Genomic DNA, 26,943 nt, shown 5'->3' on the forward strand with positions numbered 1-26,943 from the left:
TACAGACAAAATTCACCCATAAAGATATTCCTATGTTTAAACCTATCACACATACTCCGAAAGCACCTAGAGGAGTGTAATTGATACTAGTATCAGCGCATCTCTATCCTATGTTAGTAAGGTACTGACCGGTGAAAACGTGACGTCCTACATACATTAGTACGCACTCTCCCCATATGATTTAGTACGTAGGACATCCGCCGATAAGAGGCATGATAATTCAGTTAGAGTTATCCACTTCAGGTGTATTAATTATTTATTCAAACCCGAGAGGTTTCAACATTTTAAAATCCCATTTTCAGGTGTACGAAATTATTGTATCTGATAACACATAAAATGCGGTTGGGCAAGTCAGTGTAAGAGTTCCAATCGCTGCATGTTGGCCGAATCACCCCAACGACAGGCAACAGAATAATTTCATACACATAAAGACGGGATTTTAAAATCGCCAAACCAGTCGTGGTTTGTATAAATAATTAATACAAATGAAGCAGATCTCTCTAAATTAATTATCAACTTCTCCTTTCTTGCAAATATGGCCACTATGGAGTGAAACAATCGTGAGGAACTGTTTGTGCAAAGAAGCACTCTCCGGGAACAAAGACTCAAACTTTCAATAACCTACCAAGCTTCACGAATACTACAACCCATTTGCAAAAATGGAAATTATAAGAAAACACCCAACAAACAAGTATACACAAAAATTTTAAAAAATCGGAGTGAAACTCTTCACAAGAAGTAGCGCACGATATTATAGTCTCCTCTAATAACCACGCGTCACGAATAAATTATCTGAATAGGGCGGAAATCGGTTGATGTGATGTATATGTACAGACAAACAAATATTTTCAATTTCAGAAAGATCTGATGTTTTGTTCCAGAGAAAGAGCTTTACAAAATGAGCAAGTCAATAACGCGTTGTTCAAACCGTGGCCCTTGTGCAAGCAGTTATGAGGCTTGGCGTTGATACAGCTCTTGGATTTACTGCTGACGGATATCGTGTCGAATTCTGTCCAATTGGCGAATCAGGTCGTCAAAATAGCAACCTGATTGTAGGGCCCTACCAACAAACGCTCACAAAAACCTCAATTCGGGAGGGATGCGGTGATCTTGTTGGCCAAGGTGGGGTTTGGAAATCACGAAGACGAGCAGTAAAGACTCTCGCCGCTTGTGGGTGGGCAGTATATTGCTGAAATGTAAGCCCAGGATGGCTTGCCACGAAGGACGACCCTCAGGTTAGTATCCCATCGCTGTCCAGGACCTCTCCAGACACGTCTTCGCCGCTCACAGGGGTTCATCACTGAAGACCACTCTACCCCACTGAATGAGATTCCAGGCCGAGGACGTGTCTGCAGACGCTCAGGAAAGCAGTGCGATACCAACGCGACTGCCGTCCTCGACAGGGCCCGACAACCAGTCTGGGCTGCCGTTTCTTGTCATAGCAGGAACATTTTGGATGTCATCCACGGCACCAATACAGCAAAGCACAGCACCGACGATATTCTACGCTGCGTTTTATTACCCTTCATGAAAAGCCATCACTTGCTTACATTTCAGTAAGGTAAAGTTCTCCCGCACGTGGTGAGAGTTTCTGCTGTTTGTCTTCGTGCTTGGCAAACCATACCTCGCTCAGCAAGGTCGCCGGATCTCTCTCCAGTTGGGACATTTGGTGCATTATGGCACGTCCTTCCAACCGTCCCGAGATTTTGACGATGTAACACGACATCCCTCAGGAGAACCCTTCGACTACTCTTTTAATGTCAAGCCGAATAATTGTTTGCATAAGGTCTAGAGGTGGACCAAAGAGTTATTGACTTGCTCAATCTGTGAAGTTCTTTCCTTTGAATAAATCACCCAATGTTTCTGGAATTGTAATCATTTGTTTGTTTGTACGTCTATCAGTTCCTCTCGCGTTTAGACAATTCCTTCGGGGTATGACTTTTTCTTTGTCTTCGGCTGTATGTTTGATATTTCGACACAAAACTGTAATATCGTGCTTTACATGCACATAAAAAGTGCTGAAAACAAAACTTATCGGGTGATCAAAAAGTCAGTATAAATTTGAAAACTGAATAAATCAGGGAATAATGTAGATCGAGAGGTACAAATTGACACACATGCTTGTAATGACATGGAGTTTTATTAGAACAAAAAAAAAGAAAAAAGTTCAAAAAATGTCCGACAGATGTCGCTTCATAGGAATAATTAGCATAACAAAGTAAGACAAAGCAAAGATGATGTTCTTTACAGGAAATGCGCAGTATTCCACCATCATTCCTCAACAATAGTTGTAGTCGAGGAATAATGTTGTGAACAGCACTGTAAAGCATGCCTGGAGTTATGGTGAGGCATTGGCGTCGGATGTTGTCTTTCAGCATCCCTAGAGATATCGGTCGATCACGATACACTTGCGCCTTCAGGTAACCCCAAAGCCAATAATTGCACGTACTGAGGTCTGGGGACCTGGGAGGCCAAGCATGACGAAAGTGGCGGCTGAGCACACGATCATCACCAAACGACGCGCGCAAGAGATCCTTGACGCATCTAGCAATACGGGGTGGACCGCCATCCTGCATAAATGTCGTACGTTCCAGCAGATGTTTATCAGCCAGGCTGGGGATGATGCGATTCTATAAAATATCGGCGTACTTCTCACCCGTTACGGTAGCAGTTTCGCTGTCCAGCGCCATCTGTCGGACATTTTGTGAACTTTGCTTTTTTTTGTTTTAATAAAAACCCATGTCATTCGAAGCATGTGTGTCAAATTTTACCTCTTTATCTTCATTATTTCGTGGTTTATTAAGTTTTCAAATTTATACTGACCTTTTGATGACCCGGTATATTCGGTTTCAAAGGACTATCTCCAATGCATCAATGCAATAAACGCCATACCTGACACTTCCTGGCATGTTAAAACGTGTGCCTGACCAAGACTCGAACTCTGGACCTTTGCCTTTCGCGGGCAAGTGCTCCGTCAGGAGAGAAGTAGAGCACTTGCCCACGAAAGGCAAAGGTCCAGAGTTCTATTCTCGGCCCGGCAACACAGGTTTAATCTGCCAAGAAGTTTCATAACAGCACACACTCTGCTGCAGATTGAAAATCTCACTCTGAACGCCATACCTGTTGTCCTGTTCACTCAGAAAGTACTGTGTTTATTTGACAATGGAGCAGAAATGAATAGAACACCTTCTGAAAGTCAAGGAAGCCAGCACCGAGATACCTTCCACTACCAATGCTCTTCTGGATCTTGTGAACGAACAGAGCTTGCTGAGTTCCAAGCGACACCCTGCGGCCTCATTTAGGATTGTCATAAGTATACTCGCTCCTCCTAGTGAATATAACATCACGACTACGGTATCGTTTCCCAACTGATTCGACTATGGGATTTCGTTCAAACACTGTGAAAAATTGCTATTATCAGTCTTGTGCGCTGAGGAACTACAAGCTGGTAACCTATTAGATAGGTCTCCACCAATTTACGATGACTGTTTTTTCTCCATCTCCAGTCGGTCGCGAAATTAATACCACAATTAAAATCCAGTGAAACTTTGTTTATATGTGTCTCTAGTATGCTCGTCTGTCGCGTCTCATTGATCTTTTCTGTTCTGAACATACAGTGGGCACGTAAATATGCCTAGCATGTAGCGTCTCCCGCTATGTTGGAAGACCTGATAAGGGATTTTGCCTGCTTTCATGCACTCCACACAAAGTAACTGCCGCGTGTTTTCTTTCCAGTTCTCGACATACTACAGGGCAACGAAGACGCTACAGGTGGATTTTCGAGGGGAAGTGTTTGGTCACCCACCTTACATCTCTGATTTCATCTCTTATCTCACATGAACTCCTGGGTATGAAGACTACAGTATGGCACAACAACAAGTTGCGGACCAGCGCAGAGAATTGGCGTTAATCACAGGAGAGGGTATTGGACAGTTACTACCATGCCACGACAAATGTCTAAGTCGAAGTGGCGACTGTGCAGAGAAGTAGTTGGAAGGTGTAGCTAAATGTTGCAAACAAAACAGTTATAATATTCGCTGTGGTTTCCTTTTCGCGACCGATCAGGGCATGGTAAAAAAGCTCTCTTATCACAACATAATTTATCTTTTGTATATTGTAAGGTCTCGGTTTAACATTTAATTTCATTCATGTATGTAGATTTTTTGTTCCGTTGTATGATACGCTAAATGACGTGTTTGAAACAGTACCCCCGGCACATAATTCGTGCAGTGAGAAATAAAATTCTCTTATACATAACACAAAAAGATTCGTTTGTAATTATTTTATGTATTAACTTTATTGAACCGTTTTGCAACGCCACATTTCAACCGAAGACCACGCATTAAACTATACGATCTGTGCAAAACGTCGAGGAGTTCTTCATTTCATTTTTTAATTATTTTGTTCATATGAGAGTGTAATTGAATGTGAGTTTCACCACGTATAACCCCAATTTCCATTTTCCATTACAACTCAACTGATGCCGATTTTTCGAATAGGTATCATTTTTCACTTCTTGTGTTTTGCTTTTTCAGTGTGTACACCTGGGAGTGCGAAAACAATTGACTGTAACATTTGCATCTGCAGTCCTCAAGAGAAATGGGTGTGTACTCAAAAGCAATGCAAGTCAGAACAAGGCGGTGCGTCCCATTATCCTCGTACGTATTTTTCAAATTAATCTATAAATTTAGCTATTCGTTAATCTCTAAAGTTTTATTTGTGCTAACAACTTGGCATTTTCATTTCAGTAACTTGTTTATAACACGTGGTAACAGAAATTAGTGGTAATATGTACTATAGAGTAGTAGTTGGTCTAATTTTTTGTGTTTCATTTACTTTTCTAAGTTTATAGCACTCTACAAGCCGAAGTACGTAATTGGGTTTATGCGAACACTTTATTGCATATTTGCCTAGTCACATGCTGGGTTTGTCTCCAAAGAATCTTCAGGTGCCTTTCTTAATGTGATTCCAATGGTAAAGTGTGTTTTCGAAAACATTTTGGGGAAATAGCGATCAGTTTCACAGCTGTACTGAGAAAAAGGTCAAGTTTGCAGAAATCATTTTTCTGTGTGTCAGTTAACTTGCAAGCAGTACTTCAGAGCGACCAGATATCCATAATTAATTACATCGTAACATCTTTGACAACTGTCGATGCTGCACTCTGGTAAGTAACCAGCAGCTTCACGTAGTACAGACGGTCTTGCATACGTCACTACAACAGTGACGTTATTGGCTTCTTATTTTACGTTAATTTTCGTTTAAACATATTCTATTTTACAGCATAAACTTAAAATAGCCAACTTAAGCCGATATTGTAGTTAGATACCATAAGCAAGCTGGTAACCAAAATTTAGTAGAAGCGTTATACACGCTGTTAAGTAACCAGTGACTTGCAGCCAATACTAAAAATAGATAACATTTTTTTATTTATAAGCTAAAACTTTTCGTCATGTATTCAATAAGCATTGATTCTACTTGTTCGGGACGACAAGGGTAAGGGGAGGGGGGGAGGCAGATTACGCTATTCAAACAAACCGCATCACGTTTTCTCCAGCAGTTGACAGCATCGGAAGACTTCTGCTGATCCTGCCCCATGGATTCGTTTCCACACACAAATGTTTGGTAGAACTTCATTTTATTTTTATTATATTGTTCATATTTAATGCGTATCCTCCTCTACATGAATAGTACTTTGTGTTTCAGAGTACAGTCTGAAGATTGTCCGCCTTTGAAATGAAAATGGTCACCAATAAATGTTATTTGTTCGAACTAGACCGGTTATCTAAGTACAAAAATCAGTTTTGCTTCTGTTATACGAGGGCCGAGCTAGCCAAGACAAAGAATTCCCATAGTTCGTATATTTGTGACACGAAGGAAAACTTCAGATTATTTTCGAGTACAAAATACACATATCAAAGAAGTTTATCATCACCCTGGTTCCCAGAACCGCTGAAGATAGACCTTGAATGTGCATATTGTATCACAGACACAGTCCCTTTGACTTCGCAGAGATGGCACGATATCCGCCCAAAGATGTAAACAACCATGCCTGAGCTGAGCATATTAGATGGAGGGGGTCTGACAGCCGATCAGTTCCAGTCACTCCACGAGGAAGGAAGTAGACGACTCGTGTTGGCTGTAGGTCAACCATGCCTAGACGTTCAATACCGCAGTTCGATCATTTCCGCAATGTTAGTTTGTACCAGGAAGGGCTCTCAAGAAGGGAAGTGTCCGGACGTCTCGAAGTGAACCAAAGCGATATTGTTCGGATATGGAGAATATACGCAGGGACAGGAACTGTCTATGACACGCCTCGCTAAGGCCGCTCAAGGGCTACTACAGCAGTGGATGACCGCTACCTAAAGATTATGGCTCGGAGGAGCCCAGACAGCAAAGCCATCATGTTGATTAATGCTTTTCGTGCAGCCACATGACGTCGTGTTATTGATTCGAACTGTGCGCAATAGGCTGCCTGATGCGCAACTTCACTCTCGACGTCCATGGCGGAGTCCATATTTGCAATCACAATACCATGCAGCCTGGTACAGATGGGCACAACAACATGCCGAATGGACCACTCAGGATTGGCATCACGTTCTCTTCACCAGTGAGTGTGGCATATGCCTTCAACTAGACAATCCTACCCGGTCGGGCTGAACGCCTTAGACACAATTTCCAGAGAGTGCAGCAAGGTGGAGGTTCCCTGATGTTTTGGGGTGGTATTATGTGGGGCCGACGTACGCCGCTGGTGGTTATGGAAGGCGCCGTAACGGCTGTACGGTACACGAGTGCCGTCCTCCAACCGACAGCGCACCATATCGGCAGCGTATTGGCGAGGCATTCGACAATTCCCTCCACCATCGTGCACATCTTGTGAATGACTTCCTTCAGGATAACGACATCGCTTGCCTACAGTGGCCAGCATGTTCTCCAGACATGAACCCTATGGAACATGCCTTGGATAGACTGAAAACGGCTGTTTATGAACGATGTGACCCACCAACCACTCTGAGGGCTATACGCCGAATCTCAACCAACAGTGCCTTGGTGAACTTGTGGATAGTATGCCTCGACGAATACAGGCGTGCATCAATGCATGAGGATGTGCTACTGGGTATCAGAGATACAACAGTCTGGACCACCACATCTGAAGGTCTCGCCATATGGTGGTACAACATGCAATGTGTGGTTTTCATGAGCAATAAAAAGGGTGGATATTATGTTTATGTTGATCTCTATTCCAATGTTCTGTACAGGTTCTGGAACTCTAGGAGCCGAGGTGATGCAAAACTTTTGTTGATGTTTGTAGATACGCTCTAGCAAAACTAAGGTTTGGTAGTTTTGGTACAGTACAAAAAATGGTTCAAATGACACCGACAAGGGAACCTCCCCATCGCATCCCCGTCAGATTTAGTTATAAGCTGGCACAGTGGATAGACCTTGAAAAACTGAACACAGATCAATGGAGAAAACAGGTAGAAGTTTTATGGAACTATGAAAAAATAAGCAAAATATACAAACTGAGTAGTCCAAGTGGAAGATACGCAACATGAAGGAGAATGTATGCTCAGGAGTGACGTGGTCCCGTGGTTATCGTTAGCAGCTGCGGAACTGAAGGTCTTTGGTTCAAGTTTTCCCCTGAGTGAAAAGTTTACTTTCCTTATTTTCGTAAAGTTATGATCTGTCCGTTCGTTCATTGACGTCTCTGTTCACTGTAATAAGTTTAGTGTCTGTGTTTTGCGACCGCAAAACCGTGCGGTTAGTAGACGAAAGGACGTGCCTCTCCAATGGGAACGGAAAACATTTGATCGCAAGGCCATAGGTCAACCGATTCCTCCACAGGAAAACACGTTTGATATATCTATACGACATGTGCGTCACATGACAGGAATATGTTGTCGATCCACCTAACTTGTACACTTGGCGAATGGGTAAAAAGATTCTTCTACCTTGCCCGATTTAGGTTTTCTTGTGGATGGGATAATCACTCCCAAAAAAGTAATGAAAACATAAGAGTTTGTCACATAAACTGCAAGATGAATTGTCTGAAAATAAAAAATTAAACTTTTCACCCGAGGAAAGAATTGAACCAAAGGCCTCTCGTTCCACAGCTTCTCGCGCTCTTGCGTGCATATTTTCCATGATGTAACTTATCTTACACATGGACTACTCAGTTTGCATATTTTACTTATTTGTTTCATAGTTCCACACAAATTCTTCCTGTTTTCTCGATTGATGTGTGTTCAGTTTTTCAAGGCCTATCCACTGTGCCAACTTATAACCAAATCTGAGGGGAGTGCGATGAGGAGGTTCCCTTGTTAGAACTACGGGACTTAACATCTGAGGTCATCAGTCCCCTAGAACTTAGAACTACTTAAACCTAACTAACCTAGGGACATCACACACATCCAAGCCCCAGGCAGGATTAGAACCTGCGACAGTAGCGGTCGCGCGGTTCCAGACTGTAGCTCCTAGAACCGCTGGGCCACTCCGGCCGACGACACAGTACATAAATGACGTAGTAAATGGTAGTATTACCGATAGTAGTGGTAGTTAGGTAGGGAAAGAAACACAAATGAATTTGTAGGAGAGGTACTGCAAGTCGGCGACTTCTCGTTCTTTTATTGATTCTTTCGTATATTTTTCGCTCATAAGTAGAACTACTGGTCAGTGTTAGTCCGTTGCGTAATTTACATTCTTATAGAATAAAAGAAGCGTTTTATAAATAATGAATATGAGTTAATCTCGTAACTGCTGCGCTTTTATACTGGGGTGACAAAAGTCATGGGATAGGGATATTCACATATAGAGATGGCGGTAGTATCGAGTACACGAGGTACAAAAGAGTACTGCATTAGTGGCGCTGTCATTTAAACTCAGGTGATTCACGCAAAAAGGTTTACGACGTGATTAAGACAGTACGACGGGAATTAACAGACTTTGAACGTGGAGCTCGACGCATTGGACATTCCATTTACGAGACATTTAAGAACTTCAATACACCGAGATCCGCAGTGTCCCGACTGTGCCGCGAGTAACAAATTTCAGTCATTACTTTTCACCACGGACAATATAGTGGCCGACTGTCTTCACTTGATGTCCGAGAGTAGCGGCGTTCCCGCAGAATTGTCAGTGGTAACAGACGAGCAGCACTGCGTCAAATAACGGCAGAAACCAATGTGGTGCGCACCACGAACCTAACCGTTAGGATAGTACGGCAAAACCAGGCGTTAACGCCCTACTGGAGCAGACGACCAACGCGACTGCGTTCGATAACACCGCGACATCGGCTGCAGCGTCGGTCCTGGGCTCGTGATCGTATTGGTTGTATTCTAGACGGCTGGAAAACCGTGGCTTTGTCAGACAGACGAGTCCCGAGTTAGTAAGAGCTGATTGTATTGGGATTCGAGCGGGGCGCCGACCCCATGAAGCTATGGACACAGGATGTCAACAAGGTACTGCGCAAGGCGGTGGTGGCTCCATGAAAGTGTGGTCTGTGTCTACATGTAACGGACAGCGTCCTGTCGTCAAATTGAACGGATCATTGGATGGAAAGGTTATATTTGGGTACTCGGAGACCATTTTCAGCCATTGATGGATTTGATGCTTCCAAACAACCATGGTAATTTTATCAATGACAATACGCTGTGTCACTGGGCAACAGCTGTTCGCGATTGGCTTGTTTGACATTCTGGGCAATTCGAAGGAATGTTTCGACCGCTCAGATCGCCCAACATGAATGTCAGCGAACATTTATGCAACATAATTAAGAGGTCAATTCGTCCAGAAATTCCTGCGCCTGCGACACTTGTGGACGGCTATAGAGGCAGCATGGCTTAACAATTCTGCAGGGGACCTCCAACGACGAGTCCTCGCTACGTCGAGCTCCTGCACTGCGCTAGGGACAGGGGTCCGACAGGATGTTAGGAAATATACCACGACTTTCATCACCTCAGTGCGTGGAACCACAGCAACTACTGTAAGTAAGCTGTTTAGGTTCTTTTATTGGTAACGCCGCCGTCACGTAGCGATCTGTATGAAAATCACTGGCTGTGCCGTGTGCAGTCTGTGGCTGGTTGGCATTGTTGTAATACTCGCCATTGTAGTGTTGGGCAGCGGCAGCTGGATGCTAACAGCGCATAGCGTCGCGCAGTTGGAGGTGAGCCGCCAGCAGTGGTGGACGTGGGGAGAGAGATGGCGGAGTTTTGTAATTTGTAAGACTGGATGTCATGAACTACCATATATATTTTGACTATTAAGGTAAATACACTGTTTGTTCTCTATTAAAATCTTTCATTTGCTAACTATACCTATCAGTAGTTAGTGCCTTCCGTAGTTTGAATCTTTTATTTAGCTGGCAGTAGTGGCGCTCGCTGTGTTGCAGTAGTTCGAGTAACGAAGATTTTTGTGAGGTAACTGATTTGTGAAAGGTATAGGTTAATGTTGGTCAGGGCCATTCTTTTGTAGGGATTTTTGAAAGTCAGATTGCGTTGCGCTAAAAAATATTGTGTGTCAGATTAAGCACAGTCGTGTATAAATTGTTCTAAGGGGACGTTTCATATGTCGACCCTTAGCCGAGGATACCTCACTGGAATCTTCTTATTTTTTCCTTGTAGTTTGTGTAATTAGTGTAGCTTTTGTTTATTGCTAGCACGCGTAATCCTAGAGTGAATTTCCTTTGTAGTTGTAGTCTTTCATTGTTGTACAGTACAACAGTTGTGGCATGCATGTAGAGTTGCACCAAGTATTTCGCAGCTGCGCTTGCAATTAACTAGATATTATTTTCAGTGCTATGTTAATGTGTTCTCTTATTTTTGCTCTTCAAATTGTGCTTTTCTGTGTTATCGTGTGAAATATTGCGATAATAATGGCGTGTGAAAAACGTAATACTAGGCTACAAAGTAAACTGAGAAATGACAGTGAAGACGGAAGCAATGTGTTTGCGCCACCATGTAATGAATTCACAAATGTTCAAAGTAGTAATTTGGTAATAGTGCATAGGGAAATGGAGCGGGCTGCAAATAATGGTGTAGGAAGTGAAACAGTTAGTGAACAGGGAAGCATTATCGATCGATTGGTCGGCAACAGCTCGCGTCAGGAATCCGATATGACAGGACACAATCTTGCAAATACTGTACATTCAGGTTTTGCGTCCTCACCGTTTTCTCAAATAAGCCGAGACACATTTTCTGCTTGTCAAACTGTGAATGTTGCCGGTGCAAATGCACTGCCGAAAAGCATAGATGATCAGATTCCAGACACTAATACATTATTATTGCAATTAATGCAACAAATGAAACAAAACCAGAGACAAACACAGCAACAGTTAGACACAATGGAACAAAATCTTCAAAAGTTAGACACAATGGAACAAAATCTTCAAAAGTTAGACACAACGCTTGAACAAAATCAGAAACAAATGGGACAGAATCTTCAAAAGTTAGACACAATGGAACATAATCTTCAAAAGTTAGACGCAATGGAACAAAATCAGAGACAAACACAGCAAAAGCTTCAAAAGTTAGACACCACACTTGAACAAACACGTGAAGATTTAACTAATGAGTTACATAACATCGAATCGAAATGTCAAAAAGTCTGTAATGACGTAAAAACACAAATTTGTGAGCATTTCCAACCTATTTTTTCGCGGCATGAAAATGCATTACAGAATCACGAAGCAGCCATAAAAGAACTGCAAACAATTGTTCATGAAAATCATGAGACCTTGCAAGCTAAAATTGACTCAGTTGCATCTACCGATTCGGTTACGCAACTTGCAAAAACTCAAGAAAACTTAAAGGACACAGTAGATACTCTGAAAATTGGTTCAGAAAGACACATGGAGGACATTAGTTCGTTATCAGAGAAAGTAGTTGAACTTTCGGATCAGCTAAATAATTTATCTACGAAGGTAGATGATAATCTGAATGACACAAAACAGGTAGTATTTAATGACACAGAAGAGTGCGAACAAATTAGGAAATTCGAACAAAATCAGAATCAAATTAATACACAACACCAAAGAGAAATCCGGGAAATGCAAGATCAGCTGACACAGGTAATAAAAGAATTAGGTATTTCAGAGGACACTTGCACTCCAACACGGGAAGAGCGATTTAGAAATACGGAAAAGCCACAAAATAATAACACAGGGCATTTCGGAAATTATGAAAGAAATTGGCAAGGTGCACCGAATTTTGAGATGGAACCGCCCACACGACGTAACAATGACCGATATGCTACCCGCCGACACGATGATTTTGACTATAAGCTGTTCATTACTGCACGTAAATTCAAAACATTTAAGAATTCTGGCAATGACATTCATCCACAAGCGTGGCTCCATCAATTCTCTCATTGTTTTCCTCCCAACTGGTCACTAGAGCACAGATTAGAATTTATGTGTGGCTACTTAGAGAATGAACCAGCTGTAAGAATGCGATCGGTCATTCACGATTGTCACAGTGAAGGAGAATTTTACCATGCCTTCCTCTCAGCATATTGGTCCCAAGCCACACAAGACCGAGTAAAACATGGCATCATGATGACGAAACATTTCGAACAATCTGAATTTTCCAGTCTTGTGAAATATTTTGAAGACATGTTGCACAAGAATCAGTACCTGTCAAACCCATACAGCCCGTCAGAACTCATCCGCATTTGCTTAATCAAATTGCCTGAACATTTACGGCATATTATTTTGGCAGGCCGTTGCAAAGACGACATTGAAGCTTTTCAGGGACTCTTACAAGAATTAGAAATTGAGACTGACAATCGCGGAACGCGAAAACAGGAACACAACAATTACAGGTCACATCCGTCGCAATTCCGCGATGAAAGAAATAATAACTGGACACGACAAGGCTATTCTCACAATACAAATCGTGACCAAAACAGACACCACCCGTATGACAACCGTTGGCAGAGTAGTAATAATTACAGGGAAAGGTCACCTCTCCGCGGTAATGACTATCACAGAGACAATCAGAGAAACAGACAATATGGGAACCAAAATAATTACTATCAAGGGAGACAGAATAACTTTAGACGCAACGGTCCAGCGCGCAGTTACGATTCAGAGAGAAATTCTCCACCACGTGACCGACAAGAAAGAAACTATGGAATCTACCGACATGACGACAGACGATATGATCGTAACGACAGACCTGAATTGCAGCAGAACTGGCGGGAATCAAACAGAGCAGGGCCCTCTCGACAAGGTGAATTTGTAGAAGTTAGGTCTCCAAATCCCAATAACGACGCGCGCCAACAAAGACACAATAGGCAATGACTCATACCGCTGGCAGCCTCAAAACGTACTTATGAAACTGACGACGCAGCTGCCGTAGCTAGTAATTACGTTAAAATGGAAGACATTAGGGACATATTACTCCAGGAACACGACGTAAAACATAAAAACATTGCATATCCTGTGATTCACATTACTGTAAATGACGTAAAATTTACGGCAGTACTTGACTCAGGCAGTCCCATTTCAGTAATCAGTGAAACAGCTTTTAGCAAATGCAATAAATCGAACGATTGCCCCACACTTCCGTTACGCAAGATTAAATTACAAGGTGCAGTCATTGGAAAAAGTGTAGATGTACGCCAACAAACCAACTTAGAATTCTTTTGTCAGAGCCACAGCTTCTCTATGAACTTTCTTATTGTTCCATTGTTGTCGACGGAAATTATACTGGGAGTAGACTTTTTGAATGAATACAAAGCAATCTTAAACTTTCACGATGCTGAAATAAGTTTAGAGAAAGAAGGTAAGTCAATAGCTTTGAAATTTGAAGATTGGCTCTCAAACCATGACGAGGAAATTAATCGGCTTTACCTTCTGTTAGACAACAGTTCGGAATTTTCTACGGAACTAGACACTAACAGTCGCTCTGCAAGTACTGACAGGGATGATATCGACGGCACATTTGAAACTAATGAGTTAGTTCAGAATAAAATTCAAACAATTGAGAATTGTAATGACACTGATAGGCAGGACCTTTTTCAGATTTTACAAGCACATTCCACAGTTTTTACTCACAAAACAGGAACAATCAAGGGATTTCAATACCAATTTCGTGTTCGTGAGCATACTAAATTTTGTGTTAGAACATACGTAATTCCAGCACATTATAGGGACCGTGTTAGAACAAAAATACAATCTATGCTTGACGACGGCATTATTGAGCCTGCAGTAAGCTCATACAACAATCCATTACATGTTGTTGAGAAGAAAAATGGATCGATCAGGCTTGTCTTAGATTCGAGACAAATCAATACTATCATTATTCCTGAAACAGACAGGCCGCAAATGTTGGAAGAACTTCTTCAAAATTTTAATGGTGTAAAAGTGTTGTCTTCCATTGATCTCAGATCCAGCTTTTATCAGATCGAACTTCATCCAGAATGTAGAAAATATACAGCTTTCCTTTGTTTCGGCGTTTGTTATCAGTTTCGGAAACTTCCTTTTGGTTTGAACATTTCCTCGGCAGCATTCATTCGCGGGCTAAATTCCATATTACCTGAGCTCTTAAAACGTCACATCACCTTATATGTGGACGATATTCTGATAGCAGAAGCCTCATGAGAACAACATAATCGCATCCTCAACAGCGTGTTACATATTTTTGCAGAATCTGGAATTACAGTTAACTTGGAAAAGTCTGAATTCGGTAGGACAAAAGTGAAGTTTTTGGGACATATTATTTCTTCTGAAGGCATCCAGCCGGATCCTGAAAAGTTAGAAGCAATCAGAGCCATTCCAGTTCCATCCACAAAAAAACAAGTCCGCAGTTTTCTAGGTCTCGTAATTTTTACCGTCGTTTTCTGAATATGCAAATTCTAGTTACACCAAAACTTTGTTCTCTCACTGGAAAAAATACTATTTGGAACTGGGACAAACAAGCACAGTTGGAATTCAATTCTTTGAAAGAATCGCTACTTAACGCGCCAATACTAGCTCATCCAGATCTCTCACAAGATTTTTGCCTTAGCACGGATTCTTCTAAAGTCGGTCTTGGTGCCCATTTATTTCAAGAAGCCACAGAAAATGACATTACTGTTCAGAAAACCATTACTTTTGCTAGCCGAGTGCTAACAAAATCTGAAAAAAATTATTCCGTTACTGAATTAGAAGCTTTAGCTATCGTTTGGGCATTTAACAAATTCCGTTTCTTTCTTTATGGTAAGCACGTAAAAGTATACAGTGACCATCGTGCATTACAATTTCTTATGTCTTCAAAATTAAATCATGACAGGTTAAAACGTTGGGCATTGTTTCTGCAAGAATTCCACTTCACAATAGTCTACATTCCCGGCAAGGAGAACATTGTTGCGGACGCACTGTCACGCGCACCGGCTGGGCTTGAGAAAAGTAACACACAAAGCAACCTCGAGAGAAATTTCAGTATTCTTTACATCCAGAAAGTCGCCTTTGAAAACTTCATCACCACATCTTTAAAGGACATTGCTCATGAACAAGACAAAGATCCGATTTGGAAAGACATCAAAAGTAAATGGCATGAAAAGACACACACACAGACTCGGCATTATTATCTGGTTAGAAACAACATACTGTTCAAACGATGCACTGTTGATGACAAGCTATGGGTACTTTGCATTCCAGACGATTTTGTTAATAAGCTCATTTGGTACATTCATTTCAGCTATGCACATTTTGGTCCACGAAAATGTTATCATATTCTTCGAACGACTTGTTATTTTAACAATATGGAAAAGAGAATTCGAAGAGTCTTGTCTATTTGTAAACTTTGTCAAAAGGCGAAACCATCTACTGTCACTCATCGTGCTCCATTGTTTCCTATCATTCCTTCAAAATTAAAAGAATTTGCTGCTGTTGATCTCTTGGGACCGCTTGTCAGAACATCTAATGGATTTTCGTACGTTCTAGTCGCTGTTGAACTTACTTCAAAATTTGTTTCTTTCACTCCGTTACGTAAAGCCACTGGACGGTCTGTATCCAACGCCTTTGTTAGAAATTTCTTACGTGAAGTTGGACACGTTAGTAAAGTAATTTCAGATAACGGACCGCAATTCAGATCTGCTGTTTGGTCACGCATGCTTTGTAACCATAAAATCAAATCTGTTTTTATTTCATTGTACTCACCACATTGTAACCCGTCTGAACGGATTATGAAAGAAATCAATAAGCTTTGCAGACTTTATTGTCACAGAAAGCATCAGCATTGGGACAGATATTTACACTTATTTCAAAACGTGCTGAATGAAATGCCTCATGACTCCACTGCTTTACCACCTGTTCTTGTACTGAAGAATAAAGAACCACCAAACAGAATCAGAGAGCTTGTACCTTTTCCGAATACACATAAACTTCGACACAAAGACATAATTGATTTGGCTATTAAAAATATAAATTCTGCTGCAGACAAAAGAAAAAAATTACACGGTAAAGCAAATGCAAAGAAATTATATATTGGTCAGAAAGTTCTCATTAAAGCTCATCCATTGTCACATAAGAAGAAACACTTGAGTCACAAATTCTTTCTAGTTTACAATGGACCTTACAGAATCCGACATATACCACATGATAATTGCGTTGAAGTTGAAACTCTGCGTACTAGGAAGAGTAAAGGTTTACACCACATTTCACATGTAAAACCGTTTATTGAAAGATAATCTGCTTTTTAACTTTGTCTTTGCCATAAAACATTTCACTTCATATTTCTAGTATGCTTTGTCACACTGAGAAACTGTTAACATGCAACAATGTTTGAAGTTTACTATCCAGTCTAGAACCCACGGAACATATTTAAACAGAAATTACGAATGCATTGTTATAGTGAACAGACGTCACAGTGTTATTGTGCGTGTACATTCTTGCTTGTTAGTTGCACGATTACGTAACGACCATAAGGTTCACATACTTAGAACATTTACCAGTATTGCTAATGGGATTTTAATGCAACATTTTGGTTTACTTGAAAATACATTCTGGATTTAAAGTACTTTCTGTGAGATACCAGATGATACAGTGGTTAGTTTATGTGACAGCTACACGATTTTATCACGACGCTACTAATGAGTGACAATTTACAATGTTGCTTTTGCAGTTTATCTGTTTTATATCTGCACAGTTTTTCTGAATTTTTCTGGAAAGTAAAACATGTTTTAGTAGTAACGTTTGTGGTATAGCTACAATGAGACAGCCTTTTCTGTAGCACAACAATACGTACAGTACAGTACTTACTTCATCACGGCAATAAGCGTAATAACTAAGATATCTATACGCAAAGCATTTCAATTTCGTTTATCATGAGCTAAGTACATTGACTTCTGCAGAACTTAGCTTTCGGAGGACAACAACTACGACACTTCCACAGAGATTGTCTTACAGCAAGACGCACATTTAGCGCTACAGGACACGCATTAAACTATTTATTTTTCAACATATTTGAATTACAAAGAAAGTTTTCCGTGATACATTTCATTCCATTGCTGTAATCTGTAACACCTGAGGATATAATTACATTATTCCTCAGGGGGGTACACGCTTACTTTGTGTACCATGTGTGTGGCAAGCACAAGGAGCCCTAGCTAATATGGTATTTGTTTATACAACTTTACACATCGGTACCATATTTATCTAACACATTAATTACACAGCTATCTGATCATTTAACTGGGAGAGACAAACATTCATTTTACTACATCAGTGCCAGATGTTTACGTAATTACACAGTTGGATAACTTCACACTTACGAAATTCTATTTTATCTGTACTTTGTGAACTGTTCATACATTTTCGGAACCATTGTGATACTATGAGAGCTTTGAATGACATAATTGGGTATGAGATCATGATTTTTAAAGTACGTTTGAGGTAGATGACACTTTTGACATGAGCAGAGAATTTTGTATTAGGTTTTGAAATTATTGGAAGAAGCTACGACGATTTTGAGATTTAGCTGAGTTTTTATGATGTTATTATGACGATGACAATGTGTATTATGCTGTTGTGGTATGTTTATGATCAATAAGCTGATGCTATATGACTTATTTGATTATGCTACGTATCTGTTATGATGAAATATTGAAGAAGTGTCGACGAATAAGGTAAGGAATAAAGAGTAGTGGTTAGGGACTCTGGTTTGTGAAAAAGGATGTTGGAAACCGAGAATCGTACTTTAAGACTTATGAAATGTGTGTATATGCGTGAATGTATCACTATGCTGGCGAAAATTTTTTGAACACTATTATATTTATAGGATTTTATTTTCTACACATTTGCAACGCAAACTCAACCTGTGAAAATATTTTTATATGAGACTGCCACTGTAGCGGAAACTGGTGTCGTAAATATTTCGGTACGACAATTAAGTGACCACCTGCACGTAAAGCGTATTCTGGGCAATTCGAAGGAATGTTTCGACCGCTCAGATCGCCCAACATGAATGTCAGCGAACATTTATGCAACATAATTGAGAGGTCAATTCGTCCAGAAATTCCTGCGCCTGCGACACTTGTGGACGGCTATAGAGGCAGCATGGCGTAATACTTCTGCAGGGGACGTCCAACGACGAGTCCTCGCTACGTCGAGCTCCTGCACTGCGCTAGGGACAGGGGTCCGACAGGATGTTAGGAAATATACCACGACTTTCATCACCTCAGTGCGTGGAACCACAGCAACTACTTTTGGTGTAGTTACGGGTGACAAGCATGAACACACAAAAAATCTATATGAATGTTGATGTTATTTTGTATACAACAGAATTATCTTCGTCATAATCAAAGCTTAGAGTTTCCTGTTGGTATTCATAAATGCGAAACAGGTTTATAAATAACAAGAAAAAATTAACACACACATCAAAAAAAAAAAAAAAAAAAAAAAAATTGGCGTCACCCCAGTTCCCAGAACTCCTGAAATAGACGTTGACTGTTGACTGTTTGACTGTTCATAGATGTCACTAAAACCACCCAAAGATGTAAACAACCACCCCTGAGCAGCGCCTTTTAGACGGAGGGGGTCCGACAGCCGATCAGTTCCAGTTATTCCACCAAGTAGAAGGTACACGGCTCGTGTTGTCTGTAGTTCAACCATGTCTGTACGGTCATTGCCGCGGTTCGATCGCGTCCGCATTGTTACTTTGAGCCAGGAAGGGCTCTCAACGAGGGAAGTGTCCAGGCGTCTCTGAGTGAGCCAAAGCGATGTTGTTCGGATATGGAGAAAATATAGAGGGACAGCAACTGTCGATGACATACCTCGTTCACGCCGTCCAAGGGCTACTACTCCAGTGGATGACCGCTACCTATGGATTGTGGTTTGGAGGGACCCTGACAGCAACGCCACCATGTTCAATAATGCTTTCCGTGCAACCACAGGACGCCGTGTTACTACTTAAACTGTACGCAATAGACTGCACGATGCGCGATTTCGCTCCCGACATTCATGGCGACGTCCATCTTTACTACCACGACACCACACAGCTTGGTCCAGATGGGCCCAAAAACGTGCCGAAAGGACCGATTAGCATTTTCATCACATTCTCTTCATCGATGAGTGTCGCATATGCCTTCAACCAGACAATCATCGGAGACGTGTTTGGCGGCAACCCGGTCGGGCTGGACGCCTCAGACACACTTTCCAGCTAGTGCAGCAGGGTGGAGGTTCCCTCATGTTTTGGGGTGGCATTATGTGGGGCCTACGTACGCCGCTGGTGGTCATGGAAGGCGCCGTAATGGCTGTACGATACGCGAATGCGTTCCTCCGCCCGGTAGTGCAATCATATCAGCATCATATTGGCGAGGCATTCGTCTCCATGGACGACAATTAGCCCTCCCTTCGTGCACATCTTGTGAATGACTTCCTTCTAGATACCGACATCGCTCTACTAGAGTGGTCAGCATGTCCTCCAGACATGAACCCTATCGTACATGCCTGGAATAGATTGAAAAGGGCAGTTTATGGACGACGTAACTCACCAGCCACTCTGAGCAATCTAACGGCGAATCGCCGTTGAGGAGTGGGACAATCTTGACCAACAGGGCTTTGATGAACTTGTGGATAGTATGCCACGACGACTATAGGCATGGATCAATGCAAGAGAACATACAACTGGATATTAGAGGTACCGCTGTGTACAGCAGTCTGGACCACCACCTCTGAAGGTCTCGCTGTTTGGTGGTACAACATGCAATGTTTGGTTTTGATGAGCATTAAAGAATTACGGAAATGATGTTTATGGTGATCTCTGTTCCACTTTTCTGTACATGTTCCCGAGCTGTCGGAACCGGAGTGATGCAATACTGTTTTTGATGTGTATATATGTTCGCCAATATATTGAAGCAATGTTGTAAATATTATTTTACATTTTTAAAAATTTTTCTCTTTTCTCTTTGAGGAAGTTGCGTTTTATAGTGATAAATAAGTATCTTCTTTTTAATAGTTTTACTACGACATACCACTATTTCATGTAATAAATGAACAGCTTTCGAATAAACCCTGAATTAAACATCGAAAATTTCCGTTTCGCTTTAAATAATGTTTATTTTGAAGTAAGAGACAGGAGGATATCTATTTAGAACAGAAACGGTAAGTGGCTTACACGGACCTTTATATATTTTGAGTGTCTTTCTCATCCACCATACTCACCAGACCTTGCCCCAAGTGACTTCCACATGCTTGGACCACTCAAAGACGCAATGGGAGGGAAGATGTTTCGTTCCGATGAAGAGGTACGCCACGCGTTGCATGAGTGGTTGCGTGGACTACCAAAAGATTTTTTTTCTAACGGAATTTATGCACTTTGTAAGCGCTGGAGGACTTGCATTGAGCGTGTGTGAGATTATGTTGAAAAGTGATAGAGCTTTGTACCACTTCTGCACAATAAATAATATTTAAATAAATATTTAAAGTTTTCATTTGACTCACCCTAGTAGCAGTGGCAAATGACAAACTTGTCGTGCTCGCTTGGTTTCTGGGTCGCAGTCACGCTTTATATCGGAAGCAAACGCACAACGCCGCAGACGTCAAACATGGAAGAGCAGAGTACCGATTCAAGATATAGGTGCAGCCCTCTCAGAAACAAAACACGGCGTCTGTTCAAGTCAGCTTCTGTGTAAACAGGTTCGTATTATATACTAAATGTTTAGTTTTGTCGAAGAAACTGACATCTTGTCAGAACAAACAATGGGTCCCAGTGGATGGGATTTGCAGAGTGTACAACTCGCTAATCCTTAATTTTCGTCGCCTGGCGTGATCGACGTGTTGCTGCGAGCAAAAGTTTGCCCTCACATTCAGAAGGCAAGGACCATCTCCGTAGGAACTGGCCATCGTGTGCTACAAGAGCAGACCTAAGTTGGATTATGTCAGTGCAGTATCAAATGGTAGAGCATAACATTTCGTCAAGGCTGCCGATCGTCTCGTGCTTTGTAAAAACCCACACCGACGTTCAAATATTCACGAAGACATTCTCGGAGATAGAAGAATGAAATCGTGTTGAAATCACGAAAGGAGAAAGCTATGCGAAAGACACTTCGTGTAACACACAACTAATGAATCCACGTTAGGTTCGTTGTGCGTCTCCCGTTTTGCAAAGAGCCGAGTCAATTAGGCAATTCTTCCCACACAACAGGCCGAGCGGTTCTAAGCGCTTCAGTCCGGAACCGCGCTGCTGCCACGGTCGCAGGTTCGAATCCTGCCTGGGGCATGGATGCGTGTGATGTCCTTAATTTGGTGTAAGTAGTTCTAAGTGTAGGGGACTGATGACCTCAGATGTTAAGTCCCATAGTGCTTAGAGCCTTTTGAGCCCACACTACAGTAAAACACTCCCCTCAGATTGAACAGATACTAGCGACACAACTGAAGCTGAAGGAAAGCAACACAGAGCTTATTAAGGGAGTATGAAGACTTAGGACATTTGGAGCCAATAGTCACGTAAGCTCGATTTCATATTACATGCCACATCGTGCTGCCGTGAAGGAGGACATCACGACACAAGAGTAATGTTTAACTGTTCTGCCAAAACGAACACGAATTTGTCTTTAAACAGTTTGCTAATGGTAGTTCCAACAATTCTAAGGGTTTTGTGACCTATAATATTTCGCTTCGCGCATGTATCGCATTGCCTTCTCAGCAGACATACAGAAGATGTACGGACAGGGTCTGGTAGGGGCTGGCCGATGTGGCCGAGTGGTTATAAGCGCAGTCTGGAACCGCGCGAACGCTACGGTCGCAGGTTCGAATCCTGCCTCGGGCATGGATGTGTGTGATGTCCTTAGATTAGTTAGGTTTAATAGTTCTAAGTTCTAGGGCACTGATAACCTCAGATGTTAAGTCCCGTAGTGCTCAGAGCCATTTGAACCATCTGGTAGGGGATGAAGATCGCGCTTACCAACGAATTTTGTGGAGAAATGTTAGGTCTTCACCAGTGCAGGAATATCAGTTGAAGATAGTCACGTATGGAGTGGCTTGTGCACCATTTCTTGCAGTACAATGTCTGTCTCATCTTTCTCGTCAAGAGTGTGAGCGGAGCGAGGCAGCAAACATTCTTGTTAATGATTTAGGTCCAGCAAGATCTCACGAAGGTACCGAAGAAAGGTACGTTCTCATTACGGAAATGCCGCAACAACAGCGAGGAACTAGTCGAACATATCCCTTCAGAGTTGCGAGAAACACAACTGCCTTTACGACTTGATAACGACGAAGACCTTAAAACTTTAGGTTTACTCTGGCATCAAGGTGCTGATCAGTTCCAAATTGTGAACAATGTCAGACCAGCAAGTACTGTCTACAGCTTCACAAAACTCACTGTACTGTCTATCATGCCATCAATTTTTGATCCATTGAGATTAATTAGTCCGGTTGTGATCACATTCAAGATATTTTCGCAAGATCTATGGCAGCATAAGTTAACGTGGGACGAGCCCTTGCCTCCAAAGTTGCACTGTTTGTGGCAGACACTATACAGCGAAATTCATGACAGACAACATTCGCTGAGCGAGGTGGCGCAGTGGTTAGCACTCTGGACTCGCATTCGGGAGGACGACGTTCAGACCCGCGTCATCTTGATTTAGGTTTTCCATGCTGGTCCTAAATCGCTTCAGGCAAATGCCGGGAAGATTCCTTTGAAAGGGCACGGCCGACTTCCTTTACTCATCCTATGGAAGTGATGGCCTTGCTGTTTGGTCCCCTCCCTCAAATAAAACTACAGACAACATTCGCGTTGACCATAGATTCATTGCAGAAGGGACACCTATCAGCATAGTGCATGGATTGTGTGACGCTTCGGAGAAGGCGTATGACTGTTGTATCTATGTGCCATCAACTAATCAGTATGGAGTCACGTGTGTCAAACTATTCAGCTCCAAAACATGACTTGATCCACAGAAAGGGCTGTCGTTAGAAACTCAGTGGGGCTCTCTTCCTTTCACGACTAGTGCAGCACTTTGTTAGCGCTCTGGGTATAAACATCGAAAGAACTTACCTGTGGACTGATCCACCGATTGCGCTGAAATGGCTCGCGGCTCCACCCACACGTGGAAGACGTTCTCATGGACGGTGTTTCCGAGGTACAGGACACCACAGCAGCTGCGTTATGGAGCCATGTATCTACAATGGAAAAGGCAGCTGACCTGACTTCGCGAGGACTGACTCCTGCAGACCTGCAAGATAACCGACCGAGCGAGGTGGCGCAGTGGCTAGCACACTGGACTCCCATTCGGAAGGACGACGGTTCAATCCCGCGTCCGGTCATCCTGATTTAGGTTTTCCGTGATTTCCCTAAATCGCTCCAGGCAAATGCCGAGATGGTTCCTTCGAAAGGGCACGGCTGACTTGCTTCCTCGTCTTTCCCTAATCCGATGAGACCGATGACCGCGCTGTCTGGTCTCCTCCCATAAAACAACCAATCAAATAATAAAACCGAATGTGGTGGGAAGGGCCATCCTGGCTTAAAGAAGATGTCACATCATGGTCCGTATTAGATGCCTCTAGCGGTTATGTGTCTAAGGAGTTGTTAGAAGAAAGAGCCAAAGCCCTCTGTCACATCAGCAGAGTAATCCAAGATGATCTAGTCTGTTGATTCTCGATGGTGTCACGACCACAGTGGGTAATGTCATACTGTATCAGATTTATCAATAACTGCAAAACTGCAAGGGAAACAAGAGTAACTGCTGACTTGTCTCGCAGTGAACTGCAGAATGCCTTGCTACAGGGCGTCATAATGGCACAAGGAGCCACATATGCAACAGAAATCTACCAATACTAGGCTAGCAAGCTGGTAGAAAAGAACAGCAAACTGAAATAATTTCATCCTATTCTTGGTGACACGAATGGCAGGCTGCGAAATGCTGATCTGTCATATGATGAGAAGCATCTAATAGTGGAAAGTGAACATCATCATCTTCCCCACGTGGGGTGTCAACTGTTGTTCACATCTCTCATGAAGCATTACTGCATACTGACGGACGAGATGCAATCCGGCTGTTCTGAATCAGTGCATGAATTAATGAGATTTTCTCTCTGTGCGCTGATATGAAACTTGCTGGCGCATTAAAACTGTGTGCCCGACCGAGACTCGAACTCGGGATCTTTGCCTTTAGCGAGCAAGTGCTCTACAATCTGAGCTATCCAAGCACGACTCACGCGCCTCCTCACAGCTTTACCACGTCTCCTACTTTACAAACTGTACAGAAGCTCTCCTGCGAAGGTAGGAGATGAGGTACTGGCAGAAGTAAAGCTGTGTGGACGGGGCGTGAGTCGTGCTTGGGTAGCTCAGATAGCAGAGCACTTGCCGGCAAAAGGCAAAGGTCCAGAGTTTGAGTCTCGGTCCGGCACACAGTTTTAATCTGCCAGGAAGTTTCAGTGCTTGACTTGCTAGCGACTAAAGGCGAAGCCTGCACATCAGCTTGTGGGAGATTTACCATGCCCTCGTATAGGAGCTGTGAGGCCTTTCTTCAGCAGTGGAGTTGATTACACAGGACGATTCTATGAGAAAACCGAATCATGGCGATCGGAATTAAAGGAAAAATGCTGTGTTACCTTGTTTGTGTGCCTGGCAGCACAAGCAATGCATTTGGTGGTATCTGGCCACATCACTACTGAGTGATTCCTGTCGGCTCTTAGAAGATATGTGTCATGACGGGGTAGTTGCCGAAACTTGGTCAGCGACAATGGTATAAACTTTGTCGGACGTAGACGGGAACTCCGTGAGTGACAAGCTGCTGTGAGCAGCCATTATCAGCAGACGCAGGTGAAAAGCTTGGTGCAGGAAGAAAGCATCGATGGGCCCTTCATTCCTCCAGCGTCACCACACTTTGGTTGTATACGGGAAGCAGGAGTAAAGTCCTTCCATTACCGCTTTCGGCAAACGATGCGAAGCTTGTGTCCAACATTTGAAGAGCTGGTGAACCTGACTTGTCAAACTGAGGTTTGTTTTAACTCTCGTACTCTCTCATCGCTATCTTGCAATCCTGCTGATCCTCAAGTCATTATCCCAGGTCATTTACTGATTGGAACTGCTGTCTCAAGTATTGCTCAGCTAGATCAAGGTACAGCCAAACTGAGCTTGCTCACAAGGTAGGAACTACTACAGCAGATCTTTTGACGACGCTGGCCGTCTGACTACCTACGTCATCTGCAGCAGCGGGCTACGTGCATGAACCCCAGTCAGAATGTGCAGCCTGGCGCACTGGTCATTGTAAGGGAAGATAACGTGCCACCCTTACGCTCGACGATGCCCATCATTGAAGGAACACACCCTCGGCGCGAGGGTATGGTGCCAGTGGACATTAATCTTACATACGTTCATCTGGTTTCTTGTAGGAGGCATTCTCCATTACTAACGAGCATTTTATATAGGACTGATGGATCATAGTATAACTTCTGAACCGTGATCAGATGTGAACTATGGGAGCTATACATCTCTGGAGAGCTACATTGTGCATGTATCACACAGAGCCACTCTTTAAGGAAGTAGTTTTTGCGTTTTACAGTTTGTTTCCATAGTGTATCGTAGAGAAACCTGCAAGAAGGATGTATGTCATGGGCTGGAGATATATTTTTACATTGGAATATTAACAGCACTGCATTCCACATGACTGATAGATCGGAAACTCAAGTGACCTAACAGTACAGGCTGTTTTAAGTGCAGAACTGTGTAGCATTAGGAGTGCGTGTGTTTATGTTCTCTCTTACCAATACCCTCCTGGTACTGATCCCAGACACTAGAACAATACTTTAAAACTGATAGCATAGTTGATTTACGAAAAAGTTCGAACTCCATCCGTCCGAAGCTCCATCACGCATAAAATCACCCATGGGGTGCTAACCATCTCGACATCGGCGCGTCTGGAGAAATTTTGTGCACTTGGACAGGCGATGACTCGGCAAGCTCCATTCTTTCACGAGACGTGGAATTCAGCGTTCGGTTTGTGGTCAGCTGCAGATTTAATCAGTAATGGTGCTGCAGAGCAGGTTGGTCACACAAATACAGTATAATGGGGTCTTTCAGTCTCTAATTTTATCCTAAGACTGCGAGAATGCTCTGTGTCTCCCATCCACGTAGAGATAGATCGTAAATTAAGCACTATACTTGAGGTGTTAGAAATGTGTAGAGCGCTGTCTGGTATAGTTTTATGATGTATCTGTTCGGGAACTAACAATGAATGGACGTACATCACAGATATGTATCTGGATTGGCAATGATACTCGAAGTGGAGAAGGGCCTGTTTAACTATGATACTGAATTTGGGAAACATGCTGTCGCATCATTGGTCGGTGTTGAAATTAGTATAACATTTCTAAAATGGTTCGCAGTAGCTACTGTGATGCATATTATTACATTACATCGACGGTGTCTTTTCCATCTCATCCGCCCATTGGCACGCTGTTGGTTATGACATAATGATTGACTGACATCGCTTGTTTGAGCTGGAGAAAGTGTTTTGGTGGAGAGG

The 26,943-nt window shown here is 42.5% G+C and overlaps 1 protein-coding gene across 3 annotated transcripts in view; it reads left to right on the forward strand.

Annotated features, from left to right (window-relative positions):
- LOC126284338 (uncharacterized) overlaps positions 1 to 26,943 on the forward strand; it is a 285,882-nt gene that overhangs the window by 131,731 nt on the left and 127,208 nt on the right. For all 3 annotated transcript variants that reach the window (XM_049983188.1, XM_049983187.1, XM_049983190.1), the window contains exon 10: positions 4,536 to 4,658. In XM_049983188.1, coding sequence (XP_049839145.1) covers positions 4,536 to 4,658 — 123 coding nt within the window. The remainder of the gene's footprint in view (positions 1 to 4,535; positions 4,659 to 26,943) is intronic.

Source organism: Schistocerca gregaria, chromosome 8 (genome assembly GCF_023897955.1).
Source record: "Schistocerca gregaria isolate iqSchGreg1 chromosome 8, iqSchGreg1.2, whole genome shotgun sequence".
Classification (NCBI taxonomy): domain Eukaryota; kingdom Metazoa; phylum Arthropoda; class Insecta; order Orthoptera; family Acrididae; genus Schistocerca; species Schistocerca gregaria.